This window comes from Cuculus canorus, chromosome 17 (genome assembly GCF_017976375.1).
Source record: "Cuculus canorus isolate bCucCan1 chromosome 17, bCucCan1.pri, whole genome shotgun sequence".
Taxonomy (NCBI): Eukaryota; Metazoa; Chordata; class Aves; order Cuculiformes; family Cuculidae; genus Cuculus; species Cuculus canorus.
The window spans coordinates 314,438-335,870 of NC_071417.1; the positions used below are offsets into that span (position 1 = coordinate 314,438).

General features: G+C 51.9%; 1 protein-coding gene across 9 annotated transcripts in view; it reads left to right on the plus strand.

Annotated features, from left to right (window-relative positions):
- Nucleotides 1–21,433, plus strand: part of SEPTIN5 (septin 5) — a 50,886-nt gene that overhangs the window by 25,789 nt on the left and 3,664 nt on the right. For 6 of the 9 annotated variants that reach the window (XM_054082370.1, XM_054082373.1, XM_054082374.1 and 3 more), the window contains exons 2-10: nucleotides 13,125–13,221; nucleotides 13,721–13,807; nucleotides 14,378–14,501; nucleotides 14,674–14,808; nucleotides 15,901–16,018; nucleotides 16,756–16,857; nucleotides 17,733–17,829; nucleotides 19,144–19,279; nucleotides 21,193–21,295. In XM_054082370.1, coding sequence (XP_053938345.1) covers nucleotides 13,125–13,221; nucleotides 13,721–13,807; nucleotides 14,378–14,501; nucleotides 14,674–14,808; nucleotides 15,901–16,018; nucleotides 16,756–16,857; nucleotides 17,733–17,829; nucleotides 19,144–19,279; nucleotides 21,193–21,295 — 999 coding nt within the window. The other 3 variants (XM_054082367.1, XM_054082369.1, XM_054082372.1) reach the window with 3 other exon arrangements.

The following is a 21,433-nucleotide window of genomic DNA, read 5'->3' on the forward strand; positions in this document are numbered from 1 at the left end:
GCCTGGTGGCGGGTTCTTCGTTAACTGTGGGAGGGCTTTGCAGCAGATCCTACTTGCCCGGTGGGCTGAGTAGCTGCAGGTGGCAGGGCTCTCCTGGCCTCTGAGGAGAGGTGTTCAGCAGTCCGGCTGCTCTGTGCCATGTATGTGGCCTGAAGCTGTGTATACAGGCTGGCCGCGTCCCCTGCAGCGCAGAAAGTCCTCAGGAGCAGCTTCAGAGTGGCTGGGACAGAGCTGTAATGGGTTGGGATGGCAATGTCATTGTATCTGGAGTTTTGAGGAGAAGTACCTCCTGGCAAGAGTTCAGCAGAGCAGGCCTGAGTGGAACTGCTTGTGGTCTGTCCCCTGGGGTTCATCTCCACTGCCTGCTCTCCAGTCTCTGGTTGCAGCATCGGTGCAGTGGGGCTCAGTGTGGCAGTACCTGCAGGAGCTGCCTGCTGGGTGATTCACAGCCCCTCTCTCCAGAGTGGGGTGGAGGTGAGGGTATGCGAAATCACTGATGGACTGAGAGGCTGGGGATGGTGTTGGGAAGAGATCATGTTGGGAAGGATCACCTCCCTGAAGCCATGTAGGATGCTCTAGGCTTTTGATTTTGTGGCAGTTTTGTCCAGCTGCTTGCTGCTGTCGCCTTTTGTTTGTGGTTTGTCCTGCTATTTCATCCTTTCTCACCCAAGAGCACTGTTCTCCAGGAAGACTCACTTCCGCTCTTTCCAAGCAAGACTATGAAGATTCTGCTGGGAAGGAAAGAAGAAGTTAGTGACTTAGAACTTAGTTCTGCTGTTGTCTGTCATGGTTGTGAATCCACCATGGGCACCGGTGCTTCTGAAGGGATGGATTGCTGAGGGGAACTGCAGAGTTCGAGGGCATGCTGAGAGGAGTATGATGTCTCTTCTGGCTCTGGAAAAGACTGTGTGGGCTCAGAGAGGAAGTGGCAACCACAGGAAAAGAGCAGTTGCCAAACTCAAATTGCTAAATATTAAGCAATCTGTTTGAAGGCATGAAACCTGCTCTTGCTGAAGAGGACTGTTGTCCCTCCCAAGGCAGGTGTGACTGGTAAAACAAGGCAGCAGAGTCCTCCCGTAGTTCAGCTGTCAGACAAGCCCAATACTTCCTTAGCCCTCCTCACACAGGGTGTCCCTGATTTTATCCCTTTCCTCCTGCTGCCATTTTCAGAAGCCACCTAGACACTCCCATACTCCACGCTGCTGTTTTTATCTCCATGCTAGTCTGTGCTTGTGTGCTCGCTGGGGCTGTGCAGGCACCGCTGGCACATTTTACCCCGTTTGGGGCAGGTGGGTATGTGGTTGTCCCAAGCAGCACATATATAAGAATGAATACATGCAAAAGGAATCTGGGGAAAGATTTCTCTGCATAGTGTGGTCTCTGCAGGACCCTGACTCAGAAAGAAAGAGCACCTGGTAATTTTGAGAACCTGGCTTATCAGTGACAAATCCTTTTGGCTTTGTAGATGGCAGACCAAGAGGTGTGGGAACAGCCACATCCTCTGCTGTGGTGCCATCCAGAGCAGTAAGTCAGGGCAGTCATGCTCTTGCTGGGAGCAATTTCTCTATGCCCACAGGGAAGTGGCCTGTGGGTGGGTGTATGACAGAGCTGGATCGCAAATCCAAATGAGGTATGGTAGCCTGTACTTTGTACAGGAGGGAGGTACAAGGTTGCTCTGGGGACGGTGAATCTGGACTGTCTGTCGCAGCTGGCTGGCTGTTCAGTCCCTGAGTGCTCAGGAGAGCAAAGTCTCCCTGGAGTCCTTTGCTCTGTAGCTGCTCCTGCAAGCCAGCACGTAAGTGGAAACAGATGGCATCATCTCAGCGGTTAGTGGGAATCTCTCACTGCTGCAAAACTGCTAATGAATTTGGGACCAGACCAAAGCAGACTGAGGCTGCTGTGCTGACAGGCATGCCGGCTCATGGCTCTGCGCTGGGCTGCCTGGTGTCACCTCTCTTGCAGAGCACTGCGATTGCTGAGTCAGCCTGGTGAGCTGCGGTGTTTCCTGTAGACAGGGTGTTCATCTGTGTATCACAGAGCCATCAGGACCTGTCACTGTCCATGAATATTGGTAAATAATCCATATGGGCATCCTTTCTGTGAGTTCCAAAGCTTGCACATCACATCTGCATTATGGAAGGGCATGGATAGCTCTCTAGTGTGCAGCACAGACTCTGAGCCAGATATTTCTCCATCCAAGGTAGTCTTTTTCACTGCAAACTCAGACTAACTCTGCACTTTTTCCCTACTGGTCAGCATCTCTGATCAGGAGAAGTAACTCTCAGCAGTTACTGACTACTACTCCTAAGCCTGGAAGAAACTTTGTTTAAATTCCTTTTGACAGCACAAGTTGATTTAGATATTCAGTGACTGCAAGTATTTGCCCATCAGCGCAGTGTTCAACAAAAGGTGAATCTCCAGTCAGGCTGCAGGACGCAGAGAAGTGGTGAGTTGAGCAGCAGAGGTGTGCAGCAGCTTGGTGTTTGCTGGAGCAAGTAGATGGGGGAGAAGGGGAAAGCAAGGTGTTGGTGAGCATCTCTTGATTCTCTTTTGATTATTCTGACAGCATCTCCCCAGCCACAGCCTCGGTGTCTGCACTGGCAGGGTGCAGGGAGCTGGGCAACAGTCCTGGTCTGCAGCTTCTCTCCATTGGCCTGAGCTGCATGACACTTAGACTGTAAAAATATCACACAGTCTTTGAGGTGTAGGACTAGCACAGCCATTTGCCACCTTGCAGCATTTGCCTTCTCTTCTTCTTTCATACAGCAAACTGCCAGGCATTGTATCCGCCTGGCTGGTCCTACGGCGGCATGAGTGGCCCACAACACAGCTGTGCTGGGGACGTCCTCGGGTCAGCCGGGCTGTGATGCCCCTTGGGAGCACGCACCGTGCTGCCACCATGTAGCAACAGTGCTGGGCTGGCACAGTCACTGGTCTGCGTGGTGTGTCAGGCCCTGGGGAGCGCGGCTCCTTGGGGATGCTTTTGCAAACATCAGGGCTTCAGACACCAGCACTGTTTCCCAGAGAGCCACTGCTTGGTGGCAAGGAAGAAGGACAGACGTCCTGTAGGCTCAGCGAGGATCTCCATGGATTCTTCATGTGGACACACACTGCTGTGACAGAGATAGCTCTGCATTGATTTTCCCAGATTTCATGGTTGCTCTGTCTCTCCCTCAGGTTCTGTTTCCTGCGGGAGATGGTTATGATCTTGTTTCAAGAACGCCTCACACCATTGCTGATCATCAGGGGTGTTTTTTCAGTCCCTACCCAAAAGGAGTATTTTGCACCACTGCTCATAAACCAAAGCGTGCTGCATCCCTAGTACAGCTAATTGCTTCCAATTACCAGCAGCATCACGCTGTTGTCTGTGTCACATGGGGAGAAGGGGCGGGGAGCAGGGGTGGGTGGGAAAGCCGGGTTTGCCAGGCTGAAAAGGACAAATACTCAAAATGTTGCACAGTTCTCTCTGCTGTTTATATTGAACCAAGAGCAACATCCAGGGGAGGAAGGGAGCAGAATTTCCCTCTGACTAATACTGTGTTGTGCAAGGCCGCGGGGGAGCTGCAGCCAGAGGAACCATCAGGAGGAAAAGGGGAATGGAAAGGGAATCTAATCTGCAAGATTATCCATCTGCAAGATGGATGGTCTGGAGGGCTTGTTGGGGTTATTCCTCTCAGGCTGGGGCTGGCTTTCCTCTCCAGGAGTGCCTCCCAGGACTGGAGGTTGCTTTATAGTGCTGCCTTTTTGCCCTTAAGTAACGGAATTAAAAATGAGCTAAGACAGGGCTCATTCTCCTCTCTTGTGGGCATCAGCTACTCCTAAAGTTATGTTAATTGTAGCTGGAAGCCCCAGCCAGAGGCTGGGAGCTGCTGCAAGACAGTTGGCTTGTGTTCTCCCAATATTTTTTTCAGGAGCCTTCTTCAAGGACAGCAGGGTTAAGGAAAAACCTCCTTGCACAGCTGGCAGTATCTGTGAGATGGGTGTACTGGGGATGAACCAGCAGCATCCCTGCTTAGATGGAGCATCCCTTTTCCAGCCTTATTTGTCCACTGCCTTGCTCTCTGTGGTCCATGCTCGGTGTCCGTTTGCAGGTGTGATATCCCAGCCTGGACTGTCTTCCATGGTGATGCCCTGGACCAGGTGTGAGTGTCTTGGGATGCTTAGAGGCTGTGATATCCTCTCTGGTGTGGGATTCAGCCTCTTTGGTAGACAGGCCTGATCCTGAATCCCTACTCAGGTGAGCAGTTGTTTCTGTTTCAATGGGACTACTCAGTGAGTAAGGATCGCAGAATTGGGACTGCTACCTGTAACTTTGAAGTGGACCTTCTGTAGGATCCTGTCCCAACCTTTTTCTGTTTGTGTACGTTGATGTGCATCAAGAGCTTCCCAAAGTGCAGGTACTCTTGTTTGGATAGAGACCCTGAGAACTGGAGAAACAGTGCCCTTCCGTTTCTGATGATAGTTCAGTGTTATTTTCCTCTCTCTCCCTCCAAAGGCTCCCAGCCCCACTGGTTTCTGTGACATGGAGCAATGCATACCTGTTTGTCTCCCAAGCGTTCCTGTTCCCAGCTTCCCAGTCTGCCTCTCTCTGGTTTGAGATGAGAGGCAGGGAATCTATATAAGCCTGATTTGTGCTGCAGAGATGGAGGATGAAGCAGAGGGAAAGATGAGCACTGGTAATGCTGAGAGACTGCTGCAGACCTTCCTGCACTGCTGGTTCCTCCTCCTGTCTGAACAGGCTAAACTGGGGAAGTTCTATCCTTTGCTAAGGTTTTGAATGTGCTGGCAATTAGGGTCGCCAGCACTCTGTGTTAGGCGGAAGCACTGGCACCAGCACCGGCACTTCTGTGTGAGGTGGAAGCAACAAGGCTTTGATCTGCACATTGTTTTCTGTCTGGTCCTGCTGAGGAGGAGCTGTGGTGGAGCTCCCTGCTCAGAAACGGAGCCCCATTCCCATGGGACCCGCTCTTCTGCGGGCCAGCTTCCCCCTCGCGTGGAACGCATCGGTACAGCACCAGGGAAAGTCTGGCTGGGAGTAGCTCCTCCTGTGCTTCTGCAGAGCAGAGAGCGATCCAGTATTTCGCAGAAGAGTTCCAGGTGGCTTCACATCTGCCCAACATGTTACAGTTTGCAGATTATCCTAAAGGATGAACAGAGGAGCTAGGTGTGATAAGAGCTGTGAACTTGCTCACAGGTTTGAACAACTGCGAGGCAATTTATAGTCATTGGTCCTTTTTGAGTACTGGAAGTGGAGGCATGTGTGAGTCAAACGGTGCCTCTTGGGAAGCATGCAGTACTTCAAATGAAAGCAGGGAGCACAAATACCTTTAAAATGGAATTTGATAGATTTCTGGAGGGATTATGTGACAAAGCAGCAGTGATCCTTGAATGAAATTAAAGCTTGACCTGAAGGCTAGGTAAAACAAAAGACAGATCTGTTTGCTGTGTTGATTTGTGCTCGTGGCACTGTATTTACAGGAGATTAATCCAGTGCTTTGGGATGTCTGCAGCACTGGTCTGGTTTCTTGCTTTTCCCTGAGCAGCGAAGGATGAAGCCTGGCTAAAGTGTCGGGGCTTCTGATGAAGCAACCACTTACCTTGCTTGCAAGTTCAAGGTTAAATTAAACATCAGAGTTTAGATCCACAAGGCATTTTCTCCTGGGTCAGGGTGAGTGTGTGGCTCTGCTGGTGACAGAGCAGCGGAGTCCAAACCTTGTGACACCCATGAGATTCACAAGCCTGGTGTCCGCACTGACATTTCAGGCAGTGGCAAAGGAGGACCAAGCCATGGAAGTTCCCGGCAGTGCACCTACAAGGAAGGCATATACAGCTCCTCACTCTCTGTTGCCCTGGGTCTAAGCTGGGAATGGGTTTACTGCCTGCTGCTCCTCTGGTTTGACTCAACCAAACAGCTCCTCTGGAAGTGCCCTTCCTGTCCCAATTGAAAGTAGCCAGGAACCAAATTTCCCTTCTGTGGAGTATTCTGAAAATAGCTTTGTCTGCTTCAGAGGAAACGACACAACTGCTGTGATGTGACTGCACTGGCGTTGCTGAGGCATGGGGTATGCAAAGGTTCACCACTCCTCTGTGCAGGCCAGGCTGACCAGGTGCGTTCCTGAGGATGCTGCTCAAAAGTGTCCTCCTGGACCACGCTGAAGGTTTTCCTTCTGTGACACACAGTAGGTTGTTCACCAAGGATGGAGCCTCAGTGCTTCAGTCTTTAGCCCATGGCATCTCTGCCAGAAACCAGGTCTCCGCCAGACCTTTGCTCCCAGCTGTCTGGGGCCTGTTCCCCTACACTGTGCTGCTTCCCCTCACTCCCCTTCCCTGGGTGCTCTGGTTGATGTGGGGGGAGAGCTCTCCTCACCTGGACTTCTCCATTTAGCTCCCATTTGTCCTATCTTTGCTGCTCAGAGCTGAGCCTCTTGGCTAAGCACATGCGAAAGACTGAGCCTGGAGGCTGCTGAAGAGAAAGCCACGCTGTGATGGGAGCACAGTGCTGCCAGGAGGAAGGTGTGTGGGGCTCTGGTTGTGGTTGGAGCCTAGCCAGGGTGGTGTTAAATTTAGCTGGAGACAGAATTTCTTCTCCCTGGCCTGATCTCCATCTCTGATCTGTGCTGGTCTCTCCTTGCTCATCCTCCCATTGTTTTTGCCTGTTGCGTTTACAGCTAAGCTTTATGTGGCTGATCTCTGCCTGTCTTTGCTGCTGGTCCTGAGCAATGGGTGTTTCTTCAGAGGGTGTCTGGCTTCCAGCTCCAATGACTGTGCAACAGCATAGCCCTGTGTCTGCCTTCCATTAGGAAGATTAGTGAAGGGCAGCTCCTTGTTCCTTGCTTGCTGGGCTGGCGCTGTGGAGTGCGGCCTGGAGGTTTGCCCCCACTGCCCTCACAAGGCTGCTGGATTGCTCCTGGGGAGCGTTTCTAGCTCCAGCCAGCTGCCGGGTGGTGAGTTTGCCTTCTGTGAGTTTACATCTCAATACATGAAATGTCTTTTCTCTCCTCAGAGCCCATCTTCAGCACTGCAGGCTAGAAATGCCCTCTAACAAAAGGAGAAGCAGGACGTTGTTCCATCGCTGCTAGTGCAGGGCCACAGCTCTTCCCACCCCTGCTGGTCCCCTGCCCAGAGCAGCCTCAAGGCTGTACTTGCCCTGAGCCTTCCTCTTTTAAGGGTGTCATACATCAGATTTCTTGTTGGAGGAGCAGGCCAGGGCTTATGCTGAGCATTTCCAGGTGCTGCATGGAAAGGGAGGAGGACAAAGTGGTGGACAAAGGCAAAATAAGGTTGGCTTGGCTGTATTTGGGAAGCTTGCATGTGGACCAACCTGAGCCAATGGCTCTGAGTGTTCCCTGTGACACATCTGACAGACACAAACGTCTGGGCAGGAAAGGAGTCGAGCTGATCATCCACAGGAGAGGCAATGGGGACTGAGTATGGGATCCTCCCTCAGTGTTTTGAAAGCCATAGCATTGGCCATGCGGTCTTAAGATGTTATCCATAGGCAACACCTACCCTTTTTCTTCATCTGCCCTGCTTTCCCAGGCTTCCTGGTTATAGTTCCTCCCTTGCTGCCAGTCCTGAGAGTGAGTGTGATGTGTGAGAACTCAAGGCACTCAGGAGACAGTAGTTCCTTGTTCCTCTCTGCACCGTCAGCACGGCTCCTGCGGCCATCAACAACACTGTGGTTTAGTTATGACCAAATCGTCATTGACTTCATCTGTGATCCCAGCTCAGAAGAATGCTCTGATTTGGTGCAGTGGGTTCGTGGGGACACAGCATGTCTCCATGTACCCAGGGAAGATGCTTGTAGTTGGTGGGCCCGTGGTCTATGGTCCCCAGACAAGGGTTTACCAAGCCATAAGAATTCATGGGAGTTGGAGAGGGTTTGCTTGCAGCTGTTGTGGTTCACTGTGTGGAAGGACTGGTCAAACCTCTGTGTTATCTCAAGTCAGTTTGAATGCATCTTTGATGTGCCCAGTGCAGACAGAGTGGTACCTTCATTACTCCTCAGTCATGTTCAACCTGCAGACCCCAGTGGTGGAGTCTCCGCCTGGCCTGACCTACCACTGGGCTGGGAGGGTGTTGTACAGCAGAGCTGCCGAACGAGAATATGTTCTGAGAGGTTGCAGTCTATGTCACACATGGATCTCAGTCCAGGCTTTCTGCTTGATTGTTACAAGCAGAAACATTTGGGAACAAAATCTAATGGGTGTAATTTGAGGATGATGCTGGCAGAGCAGGCTAGTTCGGAAAAGGACCTCATGCATTCGATATGACAGCTGCTGTATGGCAGGGGTTTTCCTGCTCCAGAAGCGTTTCCCAGTTCTCCTCCACTTATTTTTCTCAGCCTTTAGGACCTCATGCCTGCAACTTCTGAGGTTGCCTTTCCTCAGCATGCAGGATGGCAGAAGAGATAAAACAGTGCTCTTTTTCCTTCTTTCCTTTTTTTTTTTCAGCACATGCTCTGTTTCTGCAACCTTTCTGCTCTCCTCAGCTGCCCCCACTCTCCAGTCTACTGGTGACTATGCAAGTAGCTTAGTACCTCATAACAGAACCTGGTGTCAGCCACCCTTGGGGTGCATAATGGGGGCCCTGGATGAGGCCTGAGGTGACCAGGGCAGACCCTGCTGATGTGCTCTCGGGAGTTGCTGCCAGAGACCTGTGGTTCCTGGAGAAGCAGCAGGAGCTGTGGCTGGGAGCGAGGCAGGAGCATGGTAACAGCGCGGCAGCAGCCTGCATCCTTCCCTGTCTGTGAGCAGAAAGCTGCTCAGGAACCTGTGTGGCCAGTGGCAGGTTCCTCCAGCACTGCCAGCGTTGCTGTCGCTTGTGACTTTATTATATGTGCTGTGATATTAACCCCACCAGTTTCTGGAATTATGTGATTATATGAGCTCCGGCCTGTTTAAGTGCCTGTTCTGTTCCTATGGCTACACAGAAAAGCTGGAGGGCAGGTCTTATAGATAGATTCAGAATCCAAACTTGAGGTCTGAATGATTTTTCTGTGCATGCTGGACTCTTCCGGGGCTGGGTGATTGTGCTTAACAAATACATGGATACTTTTTCACTTTGAAATGTCTTCAAAGCTTAAACGGATGCTGTAAGACACAGAATACATCAGCTGCCATTCTGATTGGACTCAGAGATGAAGCTGCAATGTAGCCTTGACTAAAAAAACAGATGGACATGCACCGCATGGAGGCAAAGCCACGTCAGCCAGGACAAGGATCTGAGGTTTAAGTTTGGACTCAGCTTTTTGGGAGCTTTCCGTACCGTTTAGACTGCTGCACGCACAGCCAGGAGCAGCACATTTTCACCAAGAGCGGGTTTCTGTGTAGCAAACCTTTGTCTCTGCTGTATCAGTCAGGATATCTGAGAAATCCCCCAGCTGAATAAGCCCATCTGACAAAAGGAGTCAGACTCGACACTAGGACAGAATCCGGTATGTGCGCAGCCTTTCCGCGGGACACTGGCAGAGCGAGAGGCAGTGGTGGCTTTTGTCCTGTCCTTGCTGCAAGCTCCTCCTGCAGCACAGGCAGAGGGAGGAAATCCCGGGCAGCTGCCATGCCGTGAGAGCCCATTCACCTCCTCTTTCCTCGCCTCTCCTCCTCGCCTCGGTGTGAGGCGAGCTGAGCCAGCCCTGCGTGTGTGTGCATGCGTAGGCGGGGGGGCTGCCGCATGGATTTAGCCACGGCTGGGAGGGAACACATGGGTTGGGTGGTTTTTTTCTTGGCCTGCGGTGGCTGTCCGTCCTGCCAGCCGCGGTTATGGATTCGATTATTATTCAGGAGCGGTTAGTGGAGCGGCTGCTTTCTCCCCGGACGCAGGCACAGCGAAGCCAGCCAGCCAAGCTGAAGGTACGGGGATGTATTTATAGCAACGTGCAAGCTGGGAAGCAGCAGGGACAGGAGAGGAGAGGAGAGGAGAGGAGAGGAGAGGATGGTGCCCGAGCAGACGCATACAGCACAAGATGAGACCTCTGAGGAGCAGAGGAGCAGAAAGGCTCTGGTAAGGGGGAGATGGCAGGGACAGAAAGGAGGGAAGCAGACCCACGGTAGCAGGGTCAAAGGGCACAGGGGACAGCTGGGGTGCGTGACATATTTTCGTGCAGTTGTTTGATGCAGTGATTCCTGGCTGAATGGTGTGTTGTGTGTGTTTTAGGGGTCTCAGGGCAGGAGTTAGCTCTGCACCTGTGCCCAAACACGGCCTGGTTTGTCTTAACGATGTTAATGCTCTGCTCTGCTAGCCAGTTTTCTTTCTGTGGCAGCAAATGCTGGTGAGCAAGTGGTTTTGCTGATACTCCTGAGCTCAGTGCCAGGCCTGAGAAAACAAATGTACATGGGAGATCCCTCGGGGCCTGGTTGTATTAGGAATTTATGCAGCTTTCTGGCAATGAAAGGAAGCAAAGGATCTGCTTCTCCTCTGGGGCTGCACTTGGCTGGTTCGTGCAGGCACGGATGTGACAGCCATGCCTGGCCAGAGAGGAAGGGCTTCCCAGGAGGGAGCTGGATAGCTTGCGCTGGAGGCTGTAACACTGAGAGGGCCCTCGCTCCCCAAAGAAGTGGAGGCAGGAGCACCAGGAATCTCATCACAAGCTGCATCGTTTCTGGAGTTTGCATCAGACTTGGAGTAGGGGCTATTCTTCCAATTTTCTGTGGTCCCAGGCTGTTTAATTTCACCCCTTTTGTGTATACCCAGCAAGGCTCCATTTATCCCCAGGCTGAATGATGATGTCACATGAGATCTGGATTGCTTTAAACAGCATGTCCACCAGAGAGGCAAGGAGGGGATTGGAATGGCAGAAGTGATGGAGGCTGTGCTGTGTACCCTGTTTTGGCAGTACAGACAGCCCTGCAGACACCTTGATACCTGGAATGGCTTCTCCTCTGAGCAAAAGATGCCCAATGTTTCTACCCCCGACAGGAACAGGGCTTGAACCCACTGGTGCTTTGCTCCTTGGCTTGAATTCCCAGGGAGAGCACTGCCTCTTCAGAGCAGCCATCCCTTTTCACCGAAGGGTCTTGTCACTGCACCACTGCTTTGGGATGCCAGTGCTTTTTAGCTCAGCCATTCGAGCTGCCATTGCAGCGCTTTGGGCATTCTCTAATTCTGCCCACTTCTCTCTGCTCTGCCTCTTCCTGCCTTTTTGGACTGTGAGGTGCCAAAAAAGTGTTGCCTCAGCCACATTAGCAAGGGGGTGAGGTGAGGGAGACCAGAGCCCACAGTGACTCTGCTGTTGGGGCTAAAGTGACCAAGTCTGATACCCAAACCAAACCGAAATTTCTAGAAGGCAGCGACCATGCTACAGAACAGAGTCCTTGGGCCATGATGGCCATCGGCCATGTCTGTCCTGTCTGCTCCAAAGCAGCCATAAATTGGGAGCAGGAGACTCTGTATCCTCCCCGCTGTCTGTCCCCACCAGGACTTTGCAGCCTGCCTAGTTGAGGATGCCTGAGGATGCTCACATGTGTGGACATGCAGCCAGAGGCTGCAGAGGAGCTGCTTTGCCCATTTGCAGTACGGAGATAGGCAAGAGTCAGCATTGCCCTAAGCTCAACACACTGGAGCATAATTTGAGTTTCTTTGAGTGTGTGCCCCAGGAGCAGAGATAGTTAAAGGTAGGAACAGACGTCTTCCCTGCTGCACCTTGAGAACCATCGCCAGAGAGCTGCAAGGTGAGGGCAGCCTTGTGCTTGGAGGCATCTGTGGCCAGGTGGGAGCTGGGGCTAGTTTTGAGGAACTCCTGGCTCTGTGCATTTGCCCGTAGTGTGAATCCCAGACGTATGTTTATTTTAAGTGATGTTGAAAAGCGGAGTCTCTGATGTCTCCAGCTCAGGTGCTTGTGAACGGCTGCTTCCCCTTGGGTCTAGCTTGCAAAGTATGTGAAAAGGGAAGGTGTTTGCCAGGGTCAATGCCCACCTTCCCTCTGTGATGGGGTCTTGGGAGGAGAAGGCACTGCATGGGCACACAGGCTATGAAGGCCCAGGGGGCTCAGGTGGAGGCTGGCTGGCTGGAGCGACCGAGCTGTGTGGCCCACAGTTCCCCGCAGCCAGGCAGGCCGTGAGCAGCAGACTCCGTGTTGAACCCAGGGCTATGGCTGGAGCAAGTCTGAGTCCTGTAGATGAGCCATGCTCGCCTTTTGGGAAGGACGTGGTGTGGGCAGGGTCTGTTGTCCCTGGGATGAGCACAGGGTGCGTGTTTGCTCCTGGCTGTGGGATGCGTGCTGTGTGCTTGTGGACCGTGCTGTTGGACATGTCTCTCCTAGCAGTCAGTGTGCTTGTACAGAGCGTGTGCCATACTTGGGGGTAGCTGTGGCTTTTATGCTGGGGGAGAGCTCCTAGTGACGGAGGCTGTGTCTGAAGGTGGTTGGGCAGTAGTTAATGCTCCAGCAATACCATAAGTAATACCTATGGTAATATCTCATTGGTGTTATCAATACTTTTGTGTCTTCCCACTGCCTGTGCTCCTTGAACTTCTATCTCTTCAGAAATAACACTAGAGATTATTCGGGATTTCCTCTTACTCAGCCAGGAGTGGCTGTGACACAGCAAGAAATAATCCCCTTTCAGGTCAGGCAGAAGCCAAGCCACCGTGCTTTCCTCTAGACACAGCTCAGGAGTCACAAGCCCTGGGTGCTGATTCCAGAGGTGTCCATCATGGAAGAGGAGCTGCAGAAATGGATCTGAAGGAACTGGAGGAGGTGACATTTGGTGACTCTGCTGTGAAGGGAGCCTGCAACTGTGCAGGAGAAGCAAAGAGTTAGAAAGACTGTGTGTCAGTAGCATCCCCAGATGTGCTTTCTGGTTGGAATGGCGGGATGTGCCTTTTGCCTTGTGCTCTCCATACTGGGAGGCTGCTGTCAGCTGCTGTGTTGGCTGGTGTGAGCAGCTGAGCAGGGTTGTGGCTGGGAGAGGTGGTCCTCTGTGCAAACCTGTAGGAAGGGCAGAAGTTGTTGAGCCTAAAGGATGTGCTTGCCCTGCTCTACACAATTGCCAGGGCAGGGACCAGCCTCTGCCTCATCCCTCGGCTCTGGCTGAGGGACGTTTTGAGTCCAGCTCCCGGTGGCTGTGTGAGGCTGGAGGAGGAGGGGTGGCACAGCCTGACCTGCTCTCTCCACCTCTGCCCTGCAGGACCATGAGAAGCAGTACGTGGGCTTTGCCACGCTGCCCAACCAGGTCCACCGGAAATCTGTGAAGAAGGGTTTTGACTTCACCCTGATGGTTGCAGGTGAGACTGCCCGTGGATGGACGTGGCTGAACCACATGGTGGGTGCATGGAGGGGACCAGCTCTCCTCACTATCTTAGCACTGGGATTCTCCCCCTTGCTCTAGTCTGGTCCTTGTCTCAGACCTTGCTTTGCTCCCCATCCTGTGCTAGAGTCAGTTCCCCAGGAGGAATGAGCCGTCCCTGACCACTCATAGCCCTCTCAAGCAAGTACTGGGTATAGCTGCTTCTTCTGGTCTGGGTGGTGAAGGCAATGACAACCAGGGATGGAGGAAGGATGGAGGAGCCTGGGATATCACATTTGAAAAAGGATCGAGACATCTTGTAGCAAAAGTCCTCCCACTGGTGGAAAAATGTCATGCCCATAAACAGCTTCTGACAGCTCATTTCTTTCACTTCCTCTGGCTCAGAATTCAAAGCCTTGCTCAGAGTTTCATGTGTAAGTCAATTAGTGGGTCATGTTGCTTGCTTTTCCCACCTCCTTTTGCACTCTGTTGATTAGGAGAGTCGGGTCTGGGCAAGTCCACGCTGGTGAATAGCCTGTTCCTGACAGACCTCTACAAAGACAGAAAGCTTCTCAATGCAGAAGGTAAGTTGAGGACATAGGAGACAAATAATTCTTGTGCCCACAGGTGTAGATTGTCTGAAGGACCAGTACATTGGTTCCTGGCTTTCAGCAGCAGCTACAGGCATGGCTGGATTCCAGCTCTGTTTTTTGTTGCTCTGCTCTCCTTTGTTGGTTGCAGAGGCGATGGTGTTTGGGCAAGAAGGTTTTAGTTGTAGGGCTTTTCTGTCCTATGAAGGGAAGATGAGGCTGCAAAGCAGCACAAGCCTTTTGGATGAAATGTTGAGATTTGTCTTTTGTTCTTGGGTACTGGAGTGTGGTAGGCATTCCCCTGACCAAGTGAGTGGACAAAATGTTCAGAGCAGCTGGGCTACAAGCTCTGCAGAGGTTTGTGTATCTTCTCAGAGCCTACCTGGCTGCTCCTGGCCGCCCGTGTTACCAGTCCCTTGAAGCTCCTTAGAGGATGATCAGATTTCTTGAAAACCCACGTTCCTCCCTGTTCTTAGTGATAAGGACGAACCTGGCTTGTCATGAGTGTGAGTGGGGATCCCCAGTGTTGCTGCTTGGCTTAAACTCGTGCATTCCTGTTCAAAGAGAGAATCAACCAGACAGTGGAGATTGTCAAGCACACGGTGGACATAGAGGAGAAGGGTGTCAAGCTGAAGCTGACCATAGTGGACACACCAGGCTTTGGAGACGCTGTTAACAACACTGAGTGGTGAGCAGGCCACTGCTGCCTTCCTCCTAGTGCTTGGCCACATCTGTTTTCTGTGGGTGCTTTACAGGAAGGGGGTCTGGCAGTGGGAAAGGGATGATGCTGCCCCATGGTCCCTAGGAGACAGTGTCCTCTTAAACACATGGCTTTGTTTTGATTAAATTGCTCGTCCCAGCTGGAAGCCCATCACCGACTACATCGACCAGCAGTTTGAACAGTATTTCCGTGATGAGAGTGGCCTGAACCGGAAGAACATCCAGGACAATCGAGTGCATTGTTGCCTCTACTTCATCTCGCCCTTCGGGCATGGGTGAGAGCCCCCACTCTAGGACCAGGGTAGGACTCAGTCTGGAGGGAAGACCCTTGTGCCCCAAGACTGCCCTGTAGTGCCTTGTATGTGGACAAAGCTGTTGGCACAGTGAAGAGCCATCCAGATGCTTTCCCTCAGCTGAACATCATACCACTTCCATCCCCCTCCCTGGCATGACAGACTGGCTGTGATCAGGCAAGAGCTTTCTCTCTCAGGCCTGCAGCCTGTTCTGGAAATCAGGAGAAATAACACCACACAGATGTGTATCTTCCTATCTAGCTAAGCCTGACTGATGGGTAGGAAAGGGAGTTTTGAGTTGCCTTCAGTTCCTGCCCCTTGCTGGCTTGTGTGCCCACCTACAGGGGAGCAGCCGAAGGGCCTGTGGTGGCTGCCTGCAGCAGAGGGCAAACGGAGAGAGGCCCCAGGCTGTGGCCTGAGCAGGATTTGGCCTGCAAGGGAGTGAATATCCAGCCTGTTTCTGTGTGAGGCAGTTGACAGCTAAAAGGCTATTCTGTGTGAGGCTGAGAGAGTTGGGCTTGTCCAGCCTGGAGAAGAGAAGGCTCCGAGGAGACCTTATAGCAACCTTCCAGTACCTGAAGGGGTCTACAAGAAAGCTGGGGACGGGCTGTTCACAAAGGCATGTACTGATAGGACTAGGGGCAATGGATATAAACTGGAGAGAGGCAGATTTAGACTAGACATAAGAAGGAATTTCTTCACTGTGAGGCTGGTGAGGTACTGGCACAGGCTGCCCAGGGAAGTCGTGGTTGCCCCATCCCTGAGAGTGTTCAAGGCCAGGTTGTGTGGGGCCTTGGGCAGCCTGATCCAGTGGAAGGTGTCCCTGCCCATTATGGGGGGATGGGGGGAGGGGGGCTGGAATTAGCTGATCTTTAATGTCCCTTCCACCACAAACTGGTCTATGATTCTAATCTGAGACAGCTCTCCTGAAGATACAGCCCAGCTGAGTGCTGTCCTGGTGCTGCCCCGGGCTCTTGAGACAGTGCTTTTCCCTTCATGCTGGGTAGGAGAGGCTGAAGGGGGAGCAGCCCAGTGTCTCCTTGCTAACCATGTCCTTCCTTGTCCCTGTTGCAGGCTGAGGCCTGTGGATGTTGAGTTCATGAAGGCTCTGCATGAGAAGGTCAACATTGTGCCCCTGATTGCCAAAGCTGACTGCCTGATACCCTCCGAGATCCGGAAGCTAAAAGAGAGGGTGAGATGCTCTTTCCCTGCAGGGCTACACCTGAGCAGGGCAGGGGTGGGCTGAGGAGGAATGGGAGGGATGTATGTAATTGTATACATACACTGAAGCTGGTGAAGCTGGTGAGGGGGCTGGAGAACAAGTCTTACGAGGAGCAGCTGAGAGAGCTGGGGTTGTTTAGCCTGGAGAAGAGGAGGCTGAGGGGAGACCTGGTTGCTCTCTACAACTACCTGAAAGCAATGGAGGTTGTGGAGAGGAGGGAGCTGGCCTCTTCTCCCAAGTGACAGGGGACAGGACAACAGGGAATGACCTCAAGCTCTGCCAGGGGAGGCTCAGGCTGGACATCAGGAAAAAATTTTTCACAGAAAGGGTCATTGGGTACTGGCAGAGGCTGCCCGGGGAGGTGGTTGAGTCACCTTCCCTGAAGCTGTTTAAAGGACTGGTGGATGAGGTGCTAGGGGCCATGGTTTAGGGATTGTTAGGAATGGTTGGACTTGATGATCCAGTGGGTCCTTTCCAACCTAGTGATTCTATGATTCTATATGGCGTGTGTGTGTATTTACAGACAGTACCTGCAGATCTAGTTGCAGCAGCGCTGTGCCGTGAGAAGGGCAGTGGTGTCTGCAGAGAGGCCAACTATCAAATCCTTTTACTCTCTGTAGACTCTGGCAGCACAAGCAAGGAATAATCCCAGCCTGTCTATATTGTTTAGTGTTGCGTCCTTTTGGTTTTGTCTTGCATGGACACAGATCCGGGAAGAGATTGACAAATTTGGCATTAAAGTGTACCAGTTTCCCGAGTGTGACTCTGATGAAGATGAGGAGTTCAAGCAGCAAGATAGGGAGCTGAAGGTAAGGAACCTGCTCAGCAGAGGACGGGGAAGTCTGGCTCCCAAGTATGTTGGTTGATGCAGAAGGAGCCAGAGCTGCCCTTTGTGTGCCAGAGACCTGTGCAACTGTTACGTAGGGGACAACCTACATTAGCTCACATGGAAGATGGCCTGGAGAAGGTACTTATGGCCTTGATGATGCCATGAATTCAAGTGTGGCATGATGACATGGCACTTCTGCTCTTCCACCAGACATATCAGTCTTTTGTTGGTCTACTCCAGCTTGTCTGTTTAAGATGGAGGCTGGGCTATGCAGCACCTGTAAGCATCTACTTCTAAGCGATGCTATCAGCGATCTGTGATTTATGCAACACGACTGTGACGCATCAGTTGCATGGGGTAGACAACACGATCATACAGGCCTGCATGGAGGCCCCAGCAGCCCAGGCCTGATCCTTTCCCAAGCTGAGAAAGTCCTGTGTGCATATGCAGTATGGCCTCATTTCTCCTGTCGGAGATGTGGAAGGATCTTTGGCTCCATTCTGAGCAGAGAGGAGCACAGCCTGTACCTCCCTGCCTGGGCATCTCTTGGCCTACATTATCCCACTTACTTGATGTCCAAGCCTCCTTCCTTGTAGAATTTCCCTTCAAAAAAGGGATGCAGGCACCTGCAGGGGCAGAAATGCTCTCAGGACAGCTGAGAACATCAGGCTGGGAATCAGGCTACCTGCAGATCCCAGTGCCTTAGCTTTTCTCTGCAATGGGGTTGTGGTGTCCTATGCCTTTCCTACGAGCACTTTCCTCCTCTTGTTCATCTCTGCTTGAGCTTGGCCCTTGGAGGAGCGATCTGTGGGGAGCCTTGGGCTGAGGTGGGCTCAGTGATGCCTCTCATTCCAGGAGAGCGCTCCTTTTGCTGTCATTGGCAGTAACACAGTCGTGGAAGCAAAAGGCCAACGAGTCCGGGGACGGCTCTACCCCTGGGGCATTGTGGAAGGTAAGCTTCGTGCCTGGGAGCTGGCACTGTGAGCAAGGGGTGCGGCAGGGATGAGGGGAAGGAAAGGTGGGGATGTGCAATGGGGATGGCAGCTGGGACAGATGGGACTGAGCCACCTTCGGTGGGTGCATGGCGGGGCACAAGGTATGGTAGAGAGGGAAGCACTGGGACCTGCACTGGAGGTCTGTTACCGGGCCTGTAGCCATCGTCCTGCTTCTGAAACCATGACAGAGTGAAGAAGAGAGGCTCCAGTGTGAATGGAAGAATGCCTGGGTTTCAGTGCTCTAGGATGTGAATTCTTATTAAGGGAGGAGGCTGGGCATTGCCATTTTAGTTTGTAGGGAGAAGCCATTGCCCTCAGCCAAGCGGAATCATAAAACCTCCCGCATTCCATCCTCTGCTGCCGCTCCTCTGTGAGCTAGAGTTGCTGGGCTGGAGGCTGTTGATGCACAATATGTTTGTCTCTAACTTTCTTCCTTTCTAAAGGGAGAAAATTCATGAAGGCCGTGTGCAGAATAATGCTGGAATGGTTTTTGCTGCTGCTGCCAATTTGCCCATGCTGGTGCATTGCTTTAAGCTCTTTAGATCTCAAAAGCTTGTCCACTTGTGGACTGTTGTCAGCTGCTTGTGCTGCCCAGCTGCTGGCTCTACTCTCATCCTGGCTCTGGAGGGGGCTGTGTCTGCCGGATGCTGGCATTTGGCAGTGGCATCAGCTTTGTGAAACCCTGGGCCTGACACAGCTTGCTTCCCCCAGCCCAGCAGAGAGGTAAATGGACATCACCATGGCAAGCATGTACTGTTACTGACCACAACGCCTCCCTGCAGAGACCTGCAGTGCTGCCTGGGGCCTGGCTGCCTGTAGTGACAGCAGCTCTTCCAGCTCTCCAGACCATGGTCTGCTCATGGCTTTACCCCTCAGGGACTGATTTTGCCTACAGGGGCCTTTCAGTCCTGAATTCTGCAGAGATGAGCAGTTTGCCTCCACCACTGGCTGTGCTTTCTGTGGTTGCAATGACATCCTATGTACCTGGGAGCAGCATCCCCTTTCAGGGCTCTGCTGTATGTGCTTAATTAATCCTCTTAACCAGAAAAAGTCCTGGGAACACAGTGACCTCAGCAGCCTGGCCTTGAGGTCAAGAAGCACAGAGCATCATAAAGGCCTGCACTAGGGCCAGGGGAAGAGCGGGAAGAGGATGCGGAAGGGGCGCTGAGGGAGTTTTAGTCCAGCTTGGGTGTCAGGAGGTGAGAAGGAGCTCCCTGGAGAGGGCTGGCGAGGTGTGACATCCAAGCACTCTCCCCTTGTTGCTCCTGCAGTGGAAAACCAGGCACACTGCGACTTCGTGAAGCTGCGGAACATGCTGATCCGGACACACATGCACGACCTGAAGGATGTCACTTGTGATGTCCACTATGAGAACTACCGAGCTCAGTGCATCCAGCAAATGACCAGGTGGGTTCCCACCACTTCAGCTGGAAGTGGCAGTGGTGTCTCACTCTCTGTGGAGCTGAGGTCACTCTCAGAGTGTCATTGGTCAGGAGGCTGCGGGGCTGCTGCGGACGTGCTTGTCTGCGACCTGGAGAATGGCAGTGGGAAGAAAAATAGCAAATCCAAGCACGTTCGCCCTGCCTGAACCCAAGGTTAACCTCATCCAACCTGGCCTTGTACAGTTCCAGGGATGGCGCATCCACAACTTCTCTGGGCAACCTGTTCCACTGTCTCACCACCCTCACAGTAAAAAATTTCTTCCTAATAGCTAATCTAAATCTCCCCTCTGTCAGCTTAAACCCTTTCCCCCTTGTCCTATCCCTGCACTCCCTGATAAAGAGTCCCACTCCAGATTTCTTCTGGTCCCTCTCAGTACTGGAAGCTGCTCTAAGGTCTTCCCTGAGTCTTTTCTTCTCCAGGCTAAGCAAGCCCAACTCTCTCAGCATGTCCTCATATGGAAGGTGCTTCAGCCCTCTGATGGCCTCTTCTAGGCCCTTGGGATACTGCTGTTTCTCAGACAACAGAGCTGAAGGGATTAGCAAGACTCTTAACACATCTCCAGATATTGCTCTGTGTTTTTAGTCACAACGATCAGAAAACAGACATAATACACAGGTTTTTCATTTGAAAGCTACCTCTTTTTTTTTTTTTTTTTTTCTTTTTTTTTTTTTCTCCCCTCCCTCTGCCTTCCACAAGTGAAATACTGGTAACAAATTTTAGGTTCAAGTAGGTCTTGGCTTGTCTGTTATAAACCATCCCCACTTCCTATCTGGCCAGGCCTGGTGGCTCTGTGTGCCACATCACAGAGTAGAAATGGCTGCACTTCACTAAGGAACAGCCCTGCAGGGTGGCACATTCTGTTCACACAGTGCATATCAATACTTTTGCATAGCAGACAAGCCTGGCTTTTTCAATAGTGAGAATACATAGTCCCAAAATAACTATGATAAATGCTAGAGATCTGTGAGAAGTGTCACAGCTGCAATTTAGGTAGGCTATGTACCTATTAAGAGCACAATGAAAAAGCAATTGCTTAGCTTAAAAAAAGCTGAAGTTTGGTACAGTTTCTCATGCTATGACTAGTTTCTTGCCAGTGAAGAAGTCTCATAAAGCCAGAGCATGGTTCTGGCTCCTTCTCTAGAGACGTTTAGGGAGAAGACTCTAAGCTCCAGGGCTGGAATTGATTCAATAATAAGCCAACAATGACTCCAAGTGGTGAATGCCTGCAAGCAGCGTCTTGAATTCTCAGTTTCAGCCCAAGCATCTTTGTCCCCTACCAGCCCCTCCTCACCTCTGGAGAGCTCCTCTATGACTTTTGAAGGAAAGTCACCCTTCCTCTGTCCCCTGCCTAAACTCGTGTGCACACCAGCCCTCATCACAATGCTGCCGTGCTGTGCCTCTTGTCTCTCGTGTCTCCCACCTCCTGAATGCAAGAGCAGACTTTATTATCAGACTTGCAGTGATTAAACTGCTTCCTGGGTTTATCTTCCATGGTGAACACGTGGTGCCTTAGGGATGCTGATCGTTTGTGTTGATGCTCTGTATATGTGTTGGCACACGCATAAATGCGCCAAAGGAGACCAAATAGATTGTCTGGAAATGTCACTGCTGAGCTTGCCAATGCAGTACAAAAGGTGGTCAGAAACATCAGGCCTTTCTGGGTTTGCTCTCAGCATAAGCCTGGTTTGGGTTTCCTTTGTTAATTATACACAAGTTCGAAGACTTTTATTGACTTTGGTCTCATTGTTCATCCCACACCTTTGGGCTGGATGCATGCTGCCACGTCAGCATCAGTGACCACCATCACATGGTGACACCAAAGCCAGCCAACCTGAACCACAACTGACTGTATCTCTTCCCTCTCTCCATCTCTCTAGCAAGCTGACTCAGGACAACAGGATAGAAAGCCCAATTCCTATCCTGCCTCTCCCAACACCGGACACTGAGACAGAGAAGCTGATCAAAATGAAGGATGAGGAGGTGAGAGCCATTTCTGATTTCTGTCTGCCCTTCCTTGGTGTTGGAGCTGGAATCTGAGGAGTTTCTGGGGCTTCCCATTTCCACCTGCCACCATCATGGGCTCCTGGTGTGGAGGACAGGGTCAGAAAGCTGTGGCTT